Source organism: Lactuca virosa, chromosome 5 (assembly GCF_052849685.1).
Source record: "Lactuca virosa cultivar CGN04683 chromosome 5, Lactuca_virosa_CGN04683_v6, whole genome shotgun sequence".
Classification (NCBI taxonomy): Eukaryota; Viridiplantae; Streptophyta; class Magnoliopsida; order Asterales; family Asteraceae; genus Lactuca; species Lactuca virosa.
The window spans coordinates 233,708,056-233,721,414 of record NC_136430.1 but is presented as its reverse complement, the minus strand read 5'-3'; the positions used below and the strand labels follow the sequence as shown (position 1 = coordinate 233,721,414).

The 13,359-nt window shown below is 34.0% G+C and overlaps 1 protein-coding gene across 1 annotated transcript; it reads right to left on the bottom strand.

The window, feature by feature from the left end:
- Positions 1-262: 262 nt before the first annotated feature.
- LOC145112481 (uncharacterized) lies at positions 263-1,267 on the bottom strand. Its single transcript, XM_079048644.1, has one exon. The coding sequence runs from the start codon at positions 1,265-1,267 to the stop codon at positions 263-265; it is 1,005 nt and encodes a 334-aa protein (XP_078904770.1).
- Positions 1,268-13,359: the final 12,092 nt, after the last annotated feature.

The following is a 13,359-nucleotide window of genomic DNA, read 5'->3' as shown; positions in this document are numbered from 1 at the left end:
TTCTCTCAATAACATTTTCTATTCAGATGAAAAGACCAGCAAAAGGTCCTTCATAGACATAACAACATGCTAATGTTCTACACATAATGCATTAGGTAAAAATTTAAATTAAAGACCATCAAACCACATAAAATGGAGATAAATCTAATAGTACTTTGTGCTGCATATAACCATCTTGAAAATGTTCAAACACATGAAAATTCAAAATAAAGATAAGAATGCTATGCTAACAAGCCACATAGCCCATGTATGAGATTATCATTCAAACATTTTTCGGGTATACCATATGTTCCCAAATAAATAACTTGCATTTTCCTTCTTTAGCAGCAGCAATACGCTTCAACACACTATGATTGGGATTGGATGATACCCATGTTACTGCTTTTCTTGAACTTTTACATAGCATCCATTTCATTTCCTCAAAATCTAGTTTGTGATATTCGAGATGACCTACTGGCAAATATCTCATCACATAAAGGCTTTCACTCCAACAATAAAACAGCTGACGTTCAGGAAAGTTAGGAAAATTCTTGGTTTCAAGTATCGATAATTTAGGCTCAGGATTAATTGTCAGTTCACATAAATGACCAGAGTTGTCTATGGCATACATCTTTCCATTGAAAGCAATTAAATCAACAATAAGAGAAGTTGATGTGACATGATTCCATTCGCCTTGACCCGATATAGAAAACCATATATTGACGGATCCATCTGTCATAACAAACACCCACCGAGATTTTGAAGGTGAAAAGGCAAGAAAACCCCTGATTTTTACTGGATCATCACTTACTGAAGAAGGGATATCAGGAAAATGAATTTCATGCCTTGTGACAGGATCAAGAAGCCAGAAATCATGAGTTTTACTCCCGAATAAGATCAAGTGTCCACAAGTAAAACCAACACATGTCCTTCCACCAGAATGAGGAAGAAGGGAATTGAAGCTTCTTCCTTCAGTATTTATATCATCTAAGTAATAGTTGTAGTCTTCCTCATTCGACTCAGTAGAGATGGATATGGACATGGGTGATTTGGACTCCATAAACTTGCTTTTGTTTGAAAGTGCAAATGACCTCCATGACTTACAAACTCCACTAAATGCTGGAAAATCAACAACTCCCAGTTGCATCATAACTGTAAAAAGCAATTCATGGTTAAGATCTGACCAAGGTGTTGGATCATCATTATCATCATCATCACATGTCTTGAACCTTTTCTTGTTAGATGCATCTTGATTCTCTCTTTTAGTCATACTCCTTGTCTTAGCCATTCCTACACTTGGAAAAGAAACATAAATATTTAGGTGTTTGTTTAGAATGAAGCCAAAGTTATTACAGTCTTTAAGCCAAGTGTTTGAGCTTCTGATCATTTATCAAAGAAGTAAAAGAGCCATTACTAACTTCAAATTGTGTAAGAGCAGCTATAATTGAAATACAATAACAAAAAAGCGAATAGAATATGACGAAACTCAATTAGAACATGGGGAAACAAGAGCCATATTACAACAAATTTTGAAGTCCGATGTCCCATGTTTTGATCACGATTGAACTAAACAATTCGTATTCTAAGTATCTTCACTCCTAAGAAACAGTTAATTATAATTATAACTAACTTATATAACATACACCCAAAATTGAGATTGAACCCAACTTTAAACAATAAGTTTGCTGGTCGTATAGGATATAAGAAACAAAGAATCATTGATTTAGTCTATGTTTGGGGATGAATACATGCCTCGATCATGGATGAAAACCCGAAAGTGTTGTCTTTTTTCTTGCGAACTCGCCCCCTGCAATTTCTGGTTGATTTCTTCAAGTTGTTTTAGGTTTTGTAACGATTTTGTGAAGAAACAATCAAACAAATACAGATTTTGGGCTTTACTTTGCCTTATCAAATTCCGCGGTTCCAACTTTTTGTCAAATTTACCAAACCACCACTGAACTTTTCTCTACTTAACTTTTGCCCCCACCTTTTAACGTACAACTATTCTTCTAAATATACCTATTATCAATTGTCGATGAACAATCTTTTAAAACCCGGGTTTTTAGTTGACCTCACGGGTCAATCGGTTCAACCGGTTTAACCGCCGGGTCAACCGAGTTTATGGTATTTTTCTATTTTTATATATTTTTACTTTCCTGCATAATGCATAAACATATAAAACCAATAATTTTATGTCCATAAAGTTTAAACATTGAAAAACATTGAAAAACCACAAACGGCTCGTTGTTTTGACGTTCGCTACGTGTATCCAACTATCCAAACCCTATTAAAACGGGTCAATCCGGTTTGAACCGGTTCAACATAAGCGGTCGAACCGCGGTTTAGGGAAAATCCGGCCGGTTCGATCCGGTCCGTATTTTTACAAAAAACTGTTCACAATTGTCCCGCCTTCTACCCCGGGTCATGGTCCAACCGGTTGAACCGTTCGGGTCGACCCGGGTTTTAAAACATTGTTGATGAGGATTACTAAGAGGGTGTTTGGCAAAACTTATTTAAAAAGTCTTATTATTTTTTGACTTATAACTTATTTTGGTCAAATAAGGAGTTTTTAATAAGTAAGGGGTAAGTTACTTATCATTTTTTGACTTATTAGAGGTTACTAACAGCTATAAGTTGTATTTTACCCAAACATTTTTTTTGACTTATACCTGTATCAAATCGTTAATAAGTCAAAAAGCTTATTTTTTAAGCTTTACCAAACACCCCCTAAATAACAAACATATGCACAACTTTAAGCCGGTTCAAATTTGACAAAATTCAGAATATACCATAAGATCCCTATCTCTCCTGTTCAACATACTCTATATTTGTAATTTGCTAAATTATTTAATATCTTTTTTTAGTATTGTTAATATGTCATAAAATGTATCCTATGATGTAGAGGTGGCAAAAATTGACTCAAATCCATCAACCCAACCCAAAATTAACAGGTTGGGTTGAGATTTTCAACCTATTTAGGTTAAATTGGTCAACTCATCTAACTCATTTAATTAAATAGGTTGGGTTGAGTAAAAGTTTTCAACCCATCAACCCATTTAATTTTAATATATATTTAATTTAATAATTTTTTAAATATTACCATGTTTTAATCTAAGTATTAATTTATAAATTACAATGTTGTATTGTTTTATATATTTTAAAAAAAATGCAATCCTAATTCTTATTTGTTTTTTTTCGCCAAAAACACTAATCACTCTTTAAAATTATATTGAAATTATATATCTTTAATGTTACTTTAACAATTTCTTTGTATTTGTGAATTAAGATTGTGCTTTTATTATACTTTCAAATTTTATTTAAGTTTGAAACTATTTTAAGTGGTGTAATCTTTAGTTAATTTATTTACATTTTTATTTTAAATGGGTTAACTTAGATTTAACCTATTTATTTAATAGGTTGGGTTGAGATTTATATAAACGGGTCAACCCAGTGACAACCCGTTTATCTAAAAGGTTGGGTTGGTTTGAAATATCAACTCATTTAAATAAAAATGTTGGGTTGGGTTGAAATATTCAACCTAATTAATAAATTGGTTGAAACCCGAATCCAATCCAGGTCAACCAATTGTCAGCTCTACTATGATGTAATAAGTCAAATATACTTTTAATAAAGCAATAAAGCATGAGCTTTTTGGTTACACAAAACGTAAATTAAGCTTAACTGGAAAGAACAATTTGTAAAGATCTAATTAGAACCGTTGACCACTTGGATAAAAAGAAATTACTGGAGATAATTATAGTATAATTGCTTTTGATTTAGATGGCCTCTTCTTTTGTAGAACTCCAACTCACATTCTTTGTATTGTGGCTGCCGAACACAAAAGAAAAGCAAAAGTGTGTGTCCGTTCGTTGTTTACGCACAAAGAACGTAATTGTGTTTTAATGTGTAACCGGGTCGGTCGATCAGCCCAATATCGGCCCAGTTATAACAGATCAGTATTGAAGAAACAAAAAAACAAAAAAACATCCGTTCAACCCATACGAAATCAATGTTGACCTAGCCGTCACGAATCAACCTATAATCGAAAAAAAACAACTGTTAATAATTGACACACGAGTCAATACCAATACATAACAAATAAAGAAGCAAGAAACGAGACACATCCCATAAATTACACAAATACAAGATCTTGACAATAAAATATAAAAGTTGTACACACGAGATAATTTTCTTTATCCAGGTAACGAAGAAAGACCGGATAAAACCTTATACCCAAAGATATGGGAAGGTCTATAAGAACTCTCGAGGACACAGCAACAATGCAAGTTTTTGGAGAAACCTAGATCTCTTTGCAATTCATATTTAGAGCATGACTTTCTAACCAAACAGTTGTCCCAATTTTTAGTGTATCTTCTCGAGTACACATTAGGAAAGGCGAACGAAACCATCTACCACATACACAGAAGACGGCGTAACAACATTGGCCTCATCTGTATCATAAATTAGAGAAAACCATTCACACTACCATTAGTGGAAAAACAGAATAAACAAAATGACTCCATACTGCCAGACAGAAGAGAAAACTTCACCATATGACAAACAAAGCAATACGAGATTTTTGCACAAAATGTTTGACACGCGACAAATTCAATGAGCCCAGATAAGGAGTGATGAACCAATTTTAATACATGGATAGATCTATTACATAGGCATTCATCGAATATACTGCGATAGCGGAAGCTCAACTGAGATAATGTATGACCATTGTTTCTTAAAGTTGCCAGAGGTAATAAAAAACAAACTCAGACAACCCGATGCACACTTAACAAGCTTCGTTGGACATTCGGTATGGCCCTTGGGAATATTATCATTGCCACTAACTCTGCAAGATTACCGCACACAAGCAAAGAATATACAGATGCTAGATTTTATGATCATATAGTCGTCATCGCCTTATAATATAATATTTGGAACAAGTGCCATGAAAAAGTTTGAGGCAATTGCATTAATAATACATGGTTTGATTAGATTTTGTACCCTGAGAGGATATGGAACTGTGTTGATTGTACCAACATTGACACTTATAGCGGAAAAGTAGATGCAACGACAAGAGTCATAATTACCACCAGACAAAATAGAGTTGGTTGTAATAAACGATACATACCTAGAACCAGGAATACAAATAGGTGCAACACTGACAAAACGTTGAGCGAAAAGCTAACAAAACTACCAAGTAAAAATGCCAACATGTTTTCTTAGCATCTGACTGAAATGGTTGGGGTGCCGACACAATTGATAGAACACACGCTAAACAGAAAAATGGGAGTAAAACCAATCAAACAAAAAAGAGTGGCTGGTCTAAGGAACGAAACAAGGCAATAAACGACAACGTAGATAATCTAGTATGTGTCGGGATAGTACGAGAATCACTATTCCCATCATGGGTAGCCAATCCGGTACTAGTAATAAAATAGGATGGACAGCAGAGAATGTGTGTCAACTTCACCGATTTGAACAAGGAATGCCCACATGATTGTTACCCATTACCATCTATTGATGAGAAGAGAGAATCCTTACATGGGAATAAGTGGAAAAGCTTCTTAGATGCATACATAGGATATCATCAGATTCACATGCATAGAGGGGACGAGGAGAAAACTTCTTTCCACACGGAAAAAGGAACATTTTGTTATACCAAAATGTCATTTGGGTTAGGAAACGTGGGGGCAACATACCAACGGTTAACGGATAAAGTGTTCGAACCACAAATCAACAGGAACATAGAGGTATATATCGTCGATATAGTTATCATAATTCGGAAAAATGAGATTTTCCTACAGGATATCACAGAAACTTTTGAATATTTAAGAGTCGTTAACATGAAGTTAAGCCCTAAGAAATCTCTCTTTGGAGCGAAGGAAGGAAAATTCTTGGGTCATGTGATCAAAAATGAAGGAATAAGAGTGAATCTAAAGAAAATAGAATCCTTACTATAGCTACGATCGCCAAGGATAGTAAAGGAAGTTCAGGCATTAAATGGCAAGTTAGCAACATTGGGACGTTTCATGGTAAAGTATGTAGAGAATACACTACCCTTCTATAAAACATTAAAAAGTGTATGGGATAAAAAGGATTTCAGGTGAATGGATGAAGCTGAAAGAGCTTTCAAAAAACTCAAAATAGCACTAACAGAGTTACCTACCCTAACATCGCCGATCCCGGGCGAAACCTAGACAATGTACTTAGCAATGTCAAGGTTGGCGGCAAGCGCAATATTGGTAGCTGACAAAAGAGATAGGAAAGTACCCATATGCTTTGTCAAACGTATATTACAAGGAGCAGAAATAGGATACTCGGATATGGAAAAACTGGCGTTTTCACTCGTTAACGCAGCAAGAAGTTTGAGAAGATACATCTTAGCACATACAGTAAAAGTATTAACCAGTTCCCCAATAAGGCAGGTATTGTTGAAGCCAAAAAATCAGGATTACTAGCTAAATGGGAAGTGGGATTAGTAAAACACGAGATCAATTTCAAACCACATACCCGTATTAAAGCTCAGGAATTAGCAGATTTCATAACGAAAATAACGGGTAACGGGGAGGTGTCGGCAACAGAGGGACCTGACGTCAAGAATAAGGACACCGTACAGGTTAATGAAGAGGAATGGACTTTGCACATGGACGGGTCTTCTTGTGTTGAAGGAGCTGGGGTTGGCCTAATACTAAGCATCCCGATAGGAAAAGAGATAACATATACATTGTGATTCGAAATTCCCGCCTCGAATAATGAGTTGGAGTACAAGGCACTCATTGCAAGGTTGCAGATAGCAATTAGAATGGGATGTGATTGTATATGCGCCTTCATAGATTCCATGATTGTAGCAAATCAAACAACGGTTTATGAGAAGTTAGGGGAAGAAACCTCATGCAATATGAAAACAAGGTAAAGACATTGATAAAACAATTCAAAACATTCAAATTGCAACATGTACCTAGGTCAAAGAATAAATGAGTAGAGACATTAAGTAAGTTAGCATCATCATCATTTTCCCATCTCGCCAAGAAAGTGTTGGTGGAGGTAGTGCATGCAAAGACAATAGAGGAGCCACCAACAATATCGATTGTGGAAGAATTAAATGGTTGGAGAAAACCAATAATGGAGTGCTTATATAAGGGAAAGTTACCACAAGATGGCAAGAAATCTAGGAAGCTAAGGATTAAAGAAACATCTTTCGTAATACAAAATGGGGGCTTTTGTACAAAAAAAGGTTACCTAACACCCTGGTTGCGGTGTGTCAATATTAAAGAGGCGAAATACCTCATAAATGAAATGCAATGATATCGTTATTGTTATGTACTACATCAAATCCCAGAGTTTGGAACTGGAAACTCATGGAAAAGAAGTGTGTTGTTTAAACCTTTAAAGACAATATTCAATTTCATGTGCGGTTTTCATCCCGAGGATTACATCTTACAAAGTAAAAATCACATTGCAGATAGTAATTTACTTTTGTATATATTATTGATAGAATATTTTGTTTTTATCCTTTCTTGAGATTATCTTAATTATGAAGGATCAACATAATTTATGTTGCCGCTACGAGTGAGAATAAGTGGGTACCCGGGCAAATTTCTTAGAATTGGAAGCAACAGTTCCTATGATGTTGGTGTCACAACTGCTTATACCAGTTCTTTTGATTTTGGAACTGGATCTGGTACAAGGTACCCAATTTCTATATTTCTTATTAGTAACCCAATTTGTTTAAGAATATGCACTATCAAACTAAGATCATCTATAATATGAGCTTTTTCAAAAAAAAAAATCTTTTAGAAAATGAAAACCTTATAGTGAGAGTTGTTTTAATTCAAAGCTTTTTTACTACGTTTCTTAATTCACATACGCTAATCAAGAGCTTTTTCATTTATTGTGTAGCATCCATATATTTCTAAGCAATTTAAAATGTATAATATTTAACAACTAAAAAACTAAAACGCTAATCAAGAGCTTTTTCATTTATTGTGTAGCATCCATATATTTCTAAGCAATTTAAAATGTATAATATTTAACAACTAAAAAACTAAAAGCAAAATAAAAAAGATGTAACATCTGAATCTAGAGGTACATTTTATTTTTTTATAGTTTGGCTTTTTGAGAGTCGCCACGGTGTGGGGAATGATCATCACGAAGTGGAAAGACATTTTTAGTCACAGGTTTCTTTTGATCTGTCACGACATGGCAAGATAGACCACGGCGTGACTGCCGTTGATGTCTTAAACCCTAATTTTCTAGGTTTTGCACCCTATTTAAAGGAATGACGAGGCTAGGGTTTTCTCATCCTCAACCTCTACCACCGTCATTAGCTATGAAGAAATCATAATCCCGTTTCCTCCATTATTGAAGCTTACTTTGGTCTTTTTGGGAGATTTTGAAGGAAGGATAAAGAAGGAGTAAGCCAAGGATCATCAAGCAAGTTCACATTTGTAACATCCTGTTTCAGGATGTTTCTTAATTCAGGGTTTGTGGACCGTAATTCGACCATGTAAGGCCTTGGGTTTCAAGGGAATGGAGTTTAGACTCTTTTGGAGGTGTATGATATTGGATAAGTGATTTAAACCTTGGATTGTTTGATGGATGTTGAGGGGTAAAATGGGAAGGGTAGGTTTCGGGCTTCTTGCATAAATTAAAGATTTTAGTTTTGAATGTTTTTAGTCACAAGTATCAAGATAGGATTATAGAGCTCATCGATACCTTTCCGTGGATATAAAGATCGTCGAAAACAGAGTTGGAACAAAGAAGTTATGGTTGTTTAAAGTTAAGCTGGAATAAGAGGGTCTAGCAGTACGTTGGGCGTGCACTTGGAGTATGTTGGGCGTACAGGCTGAGGAAGTCACGTGTTTAGGGCATTACACTGGGCGTAATTTTAGGTACAATGCGCATACTGCCACGGAGTAAAAACCCTATTTTCGTGGTTTTGAGCCCTATTTATGGACTCTAACCCCTTGGGGTCCTTGCTAACATCATCCTCCACCCTCTTGAGCCTCCAATTCGAAACCCTAGCTCAATAGATCAAATATTGAGCCTTTCTATGTGTTTTAAGTGCATTGGAGTGAAAGAAAAGTTCAAGCTTGTTGATTGTTGAAGCTCGAGCTAGTGGTTCTAAAGCCTACTTTTCTTTTCTCAATTCCAGAAGGTATAAAACTTGAATCTTGATGATGCATTAGTTAGATCTAGCTAGTTTTGGGTGTTATGAGCTTTTTGGTCACTTTAGTGCATGAAGTTTAGATCTTGAAAGTTATTGACCTTGTTATGCATAAACTTGGAAACTTTATACATCTAAACATCATATTGATTAAAATATGAAGGTTGGAGACTTGGACTTAATGGGTTAAGGTGAGAAATATGCATTTTTGGTCACTTTGAGACTTAAAGACTAGATCCTGGTTGTTTGGACCATCCAGATGGATACAGTTGGAAACTTTATCCATTATGGAGCTATTAGGAAACATAAAAATGTGATCTTGGTCTTTCTATCCCTTCCATGCAAGAATTATGATGTCTTAATGGATTAATAAGTTAGGGTTGTAGCTTTTGGACCTTTTCTATCCATGGAAAGTCATAAAGGTGGGAACTTTATGACTTAAGTCGATGTTTTGAGTCTAGATCTGAGTTTGGATGGAAAGCCTTTAAGGAATAAGCACTTAATGATAAGGAGGGTGTCGAGACGTAGTACGTTGGGCGTAACAAGGGGTACGTTGCACGTACTTGGTTAAGGTCCTGTGGTTTGGTCAAGGATGCAGTACAATGGGTGTGTTTACTGAGTACGCTTAGCGTACTCAGTCAGTTTGAATTATTTGACTTTTTGACTTTGGCCTTTGACCAAGGGTTGACCAAGTTTGACTTAAGGGCATTTTGGGTGTTTTAAGTTGTGGTTTGAGATTTGGTCACTATTTGTTGTATAGGTGACCTGCAGAGTTGGTATTTGGAGCAGCGTGTTGTTCAATTATTTTGTCAGACTGCGAGATGAGTCTTCCTTACTGTACCTATGGTTCGAAGGCACCAATACCAAGCCACTAGGTTATGTATCCTGGTATATAGGATGTTGTTATGTTTTAATGATCTATTAGATCTGTATCCTGGTTTATAGGATGTTGTTATGCGGTAGTGATCTATAGATCTGTCTGTTTGCCTATTGACTTGTTATATGTTTATCTGTTGTATATGTCTACATAGTACAGTTTTGGGTTAAGACTTTTCTAACGACTCAAAATCCATGGTAAAATTTTAATATTAAAAACAAGAGTTACAATCATCAAATTGTTCCAAAACCATCACATAGTAAAATTGTCAAATAATCAAACTACAATATCCAAAAAATGCGGAAAACAGTGAGGGGAGAACGCTGTGCCATCATGCTGGACCCTTCTTCTTGGTACCAGAAGTACCTAAAACCATAAATACAAACTGTAAGCAAAAGCTTAGTGAGTTTTCCCAAAGTACCACAAACCATACATAAATAAGTTAGTGTTATGGGCCAAATCATAGTCTTACAAGTAATTCCTACCGAGGACCAAATCCAGGTCTCCCATACAGGTGCCAGGGGCCAGACCCTGGTCTTTTATAAAGATGACAGGGGCCGCATCCTGGTCTTTCATACAATTTCCGTGGGCCAAATTGTCACACCCCGCTAAAGCGGAAACACGAGGCATGACAGTAAAAAGGGTCTCATAGCAAAAGTTTAAAGACAACACCAACCATAGTATTAAAAATCATTACAAATTTACAATGTTTTTGAACAAATTTTTAAATGAAATTACAATGTAAATTGAAATACAACACATGCGAATGCTCCTAAAAGTGAAGTGTCCCTAAGTGCCACTTACTCGATGATTCCTGAAAAAGCATGTAAAACGAGCGTCAACTATAAAAATAGTTGGTGAGTTCACAAGTTAAAAATAATGTTGGTTTCATGAATCGAAATCAAATATTTGATATAAGTTTCCATAGATAAAAATATATTGCTAAAATGAGTAAATAAGTTTATATAAACAAAGTTCGTTGTCATCATGAGAAATAAAATTCATTGCTATAATGTGAAACAAAGTTCATTGCTATAATTAATAAACGAGTTTGTTGCCATAATAAATAACAAGTTTGTATGTGTATGAGCAAACAACGAGTTCCCAACCAAGCCTATGACTGATGCCCTATCAAGATCTATGCTTATCATTCCATAGATTATATGGTATCATGCACTCCAACAATCGGGCGAGTGAGGAGTTGTCAATTCCTAATAGCGCTATCCATAATGACCATTGGCTCAAAGAGTTAATGGTTGGAGTAAAGTATAAGGGAAGGGACTTAAGACGATAAGTTCTCATGTTCCGTGTTGCATAGACATACATAGCAGAATATAGCAAATTATAGCAATCGAGTTTGATACGAATCAATTTAAATACAACGAACAATAAATAGTTTTTCGGACATGCTTTTCCACCCCAAAACATAAAAACCGAAAATAGGGGAGTGCGTGAATACTCACAATATGCATTGAGATGATGAAAATGATGCCTTGAGCTAAGTTCCACTTGTACCACTATCGATTTCTACAATAATGGTATTCGCTAGTGAGTCTCTAATCGAAATCTAACACTAGTATACTTACTACTACAATAGAATTATGCCAATATTGTGTCAAAATTTAATATTGATAAGTTACAAACATTTTTCTGTGAAAATTAAATTTCAATGAATCAATTGTTATATAAGAATTTAATTGGAAAATTCACATTATTGAAATGCTAATATTTAACATTTTAAGAGGTGTTCCAATGATTTAATATTCAAAAACTAAATCAGTTTAGTTCTAAAATTTCCCAAACTTTGCATTTCAGTTTTAATTAAAGTCAAAAACCTTAAGATAAATTTTCTTGAATTTTTGATTTGTCTAACTATTTTTCACCATTTTAGTTTCTTGAATAACCATAGAATCATGAAAAATACTAAATAGTTAATAAAAATTACCAAACTTCAGATTTTGGTTATAACTACACTAAAAGACTTCCAAATAATTTTTCATGGATTATAGATATGTATAACCTTTTTTCTCATATTTAATTCTCTAAATAGATAAAAATTCATGAAAAATAGCAATCAGTTAATAAAATTCCCCAAAATTTTTATAATATTGTCATTACACATACTTAAGCTGGGAAAAATATAAAAATGGATTTCTAAACTGTTTAACCCAATTTTATGATTTTTGTGCATTTAAGTGTATTTAATCTTGGGAAAATAGATGAAAAATAGCATACAGAAGAGAAAAATTATCAAAACTCTTATGTAGCATCCTAATATATTTTAAGGTGTTCTGGTAAATTTTCATGATTTTTGGATGAGTAAAACTATTTTTCCTGTTTTTAGTCCATTGTAAACACAAAAAATTATGAAAAATAGATATACATTTTGAAAAATTCCCAACATATTTTCCTGAGTCTTCCACATAGGGTAGAAGCTGTGAAAATTATTAGATACCCTTTTTATATTCCCTAATGTGGTTTTATGATTTATTAGAGCTAAACAAAAAGAAAATTCAAAACCATATTAAACAATAACAAAAGTCATTGAAACTTCATGGGAGATGTTTTTTAACTTAAAGGATGATCCAAGAATTTTTCCAGAATTTATTTACTAGTGTAAGTATTTTATATGATTTAACACTCTATTTTCTTATTATTTTCATGTAAAAATAAAGAAAATATATATTGAGCTGAAATTGTCCAGAATGCATCTTCATACAATTTAATAACAATGAAAAATTGTTTTTCTTATTTTTGATGTCGAAAAACATGCCTAAAGGCTCAATAAATTATAGAGAAAACTTGGTTCTTGTGATTTTGGTAAAGATTATTGATGTTACTTTGAGAATTTTTGCAACATGTTCCAAAGACTTTTGAATCAAGATCTTTTTGTACCTCTTAATACATGATGTTAATAGTTTAAAATAATTTTTGAATGATTTTTAGTGATGAATAAGTCCTTTGAACATGCAACACAAAACAAATGTTCATAAGGAAAGTTCTGTTTGAGCAACAGTTTTGTAAAAATTGTTAAAAATCGAAATATTGGAGTTTTCCAGTGAGGTCAGATGGGTTTGAAAGCTAGCTTAAAATGTTATATTTCAGAAAAAGAAACTCGAATTTTGGTTAAGGAATGAGTGAGATATGGCAGTTTAAAGTCAGGTAAAGATATCTGACAGATTGCATGCATGATGATTGGTTAGAAAAGTGAGTTTTCATCATTTCCTTGAGTAAATCTTTTGAAATATTTTAAATATATCATGATAAACTCATATTTTAGTCATGTTTCCAGAGATCAAAAGATTAAAACTTATCAAAATGTATACATGCATTTATGAAC

Bases quoted from the DNA above. Each gene is read 5' to 3' on its own strand.
- LOC145112481 (XM_079048644.1), bottom strand. From the start codon at position 1,267: ATGGCTAAGACAAGGAGTATGACTAAAAGAGAGAATCAAGATGCATCT.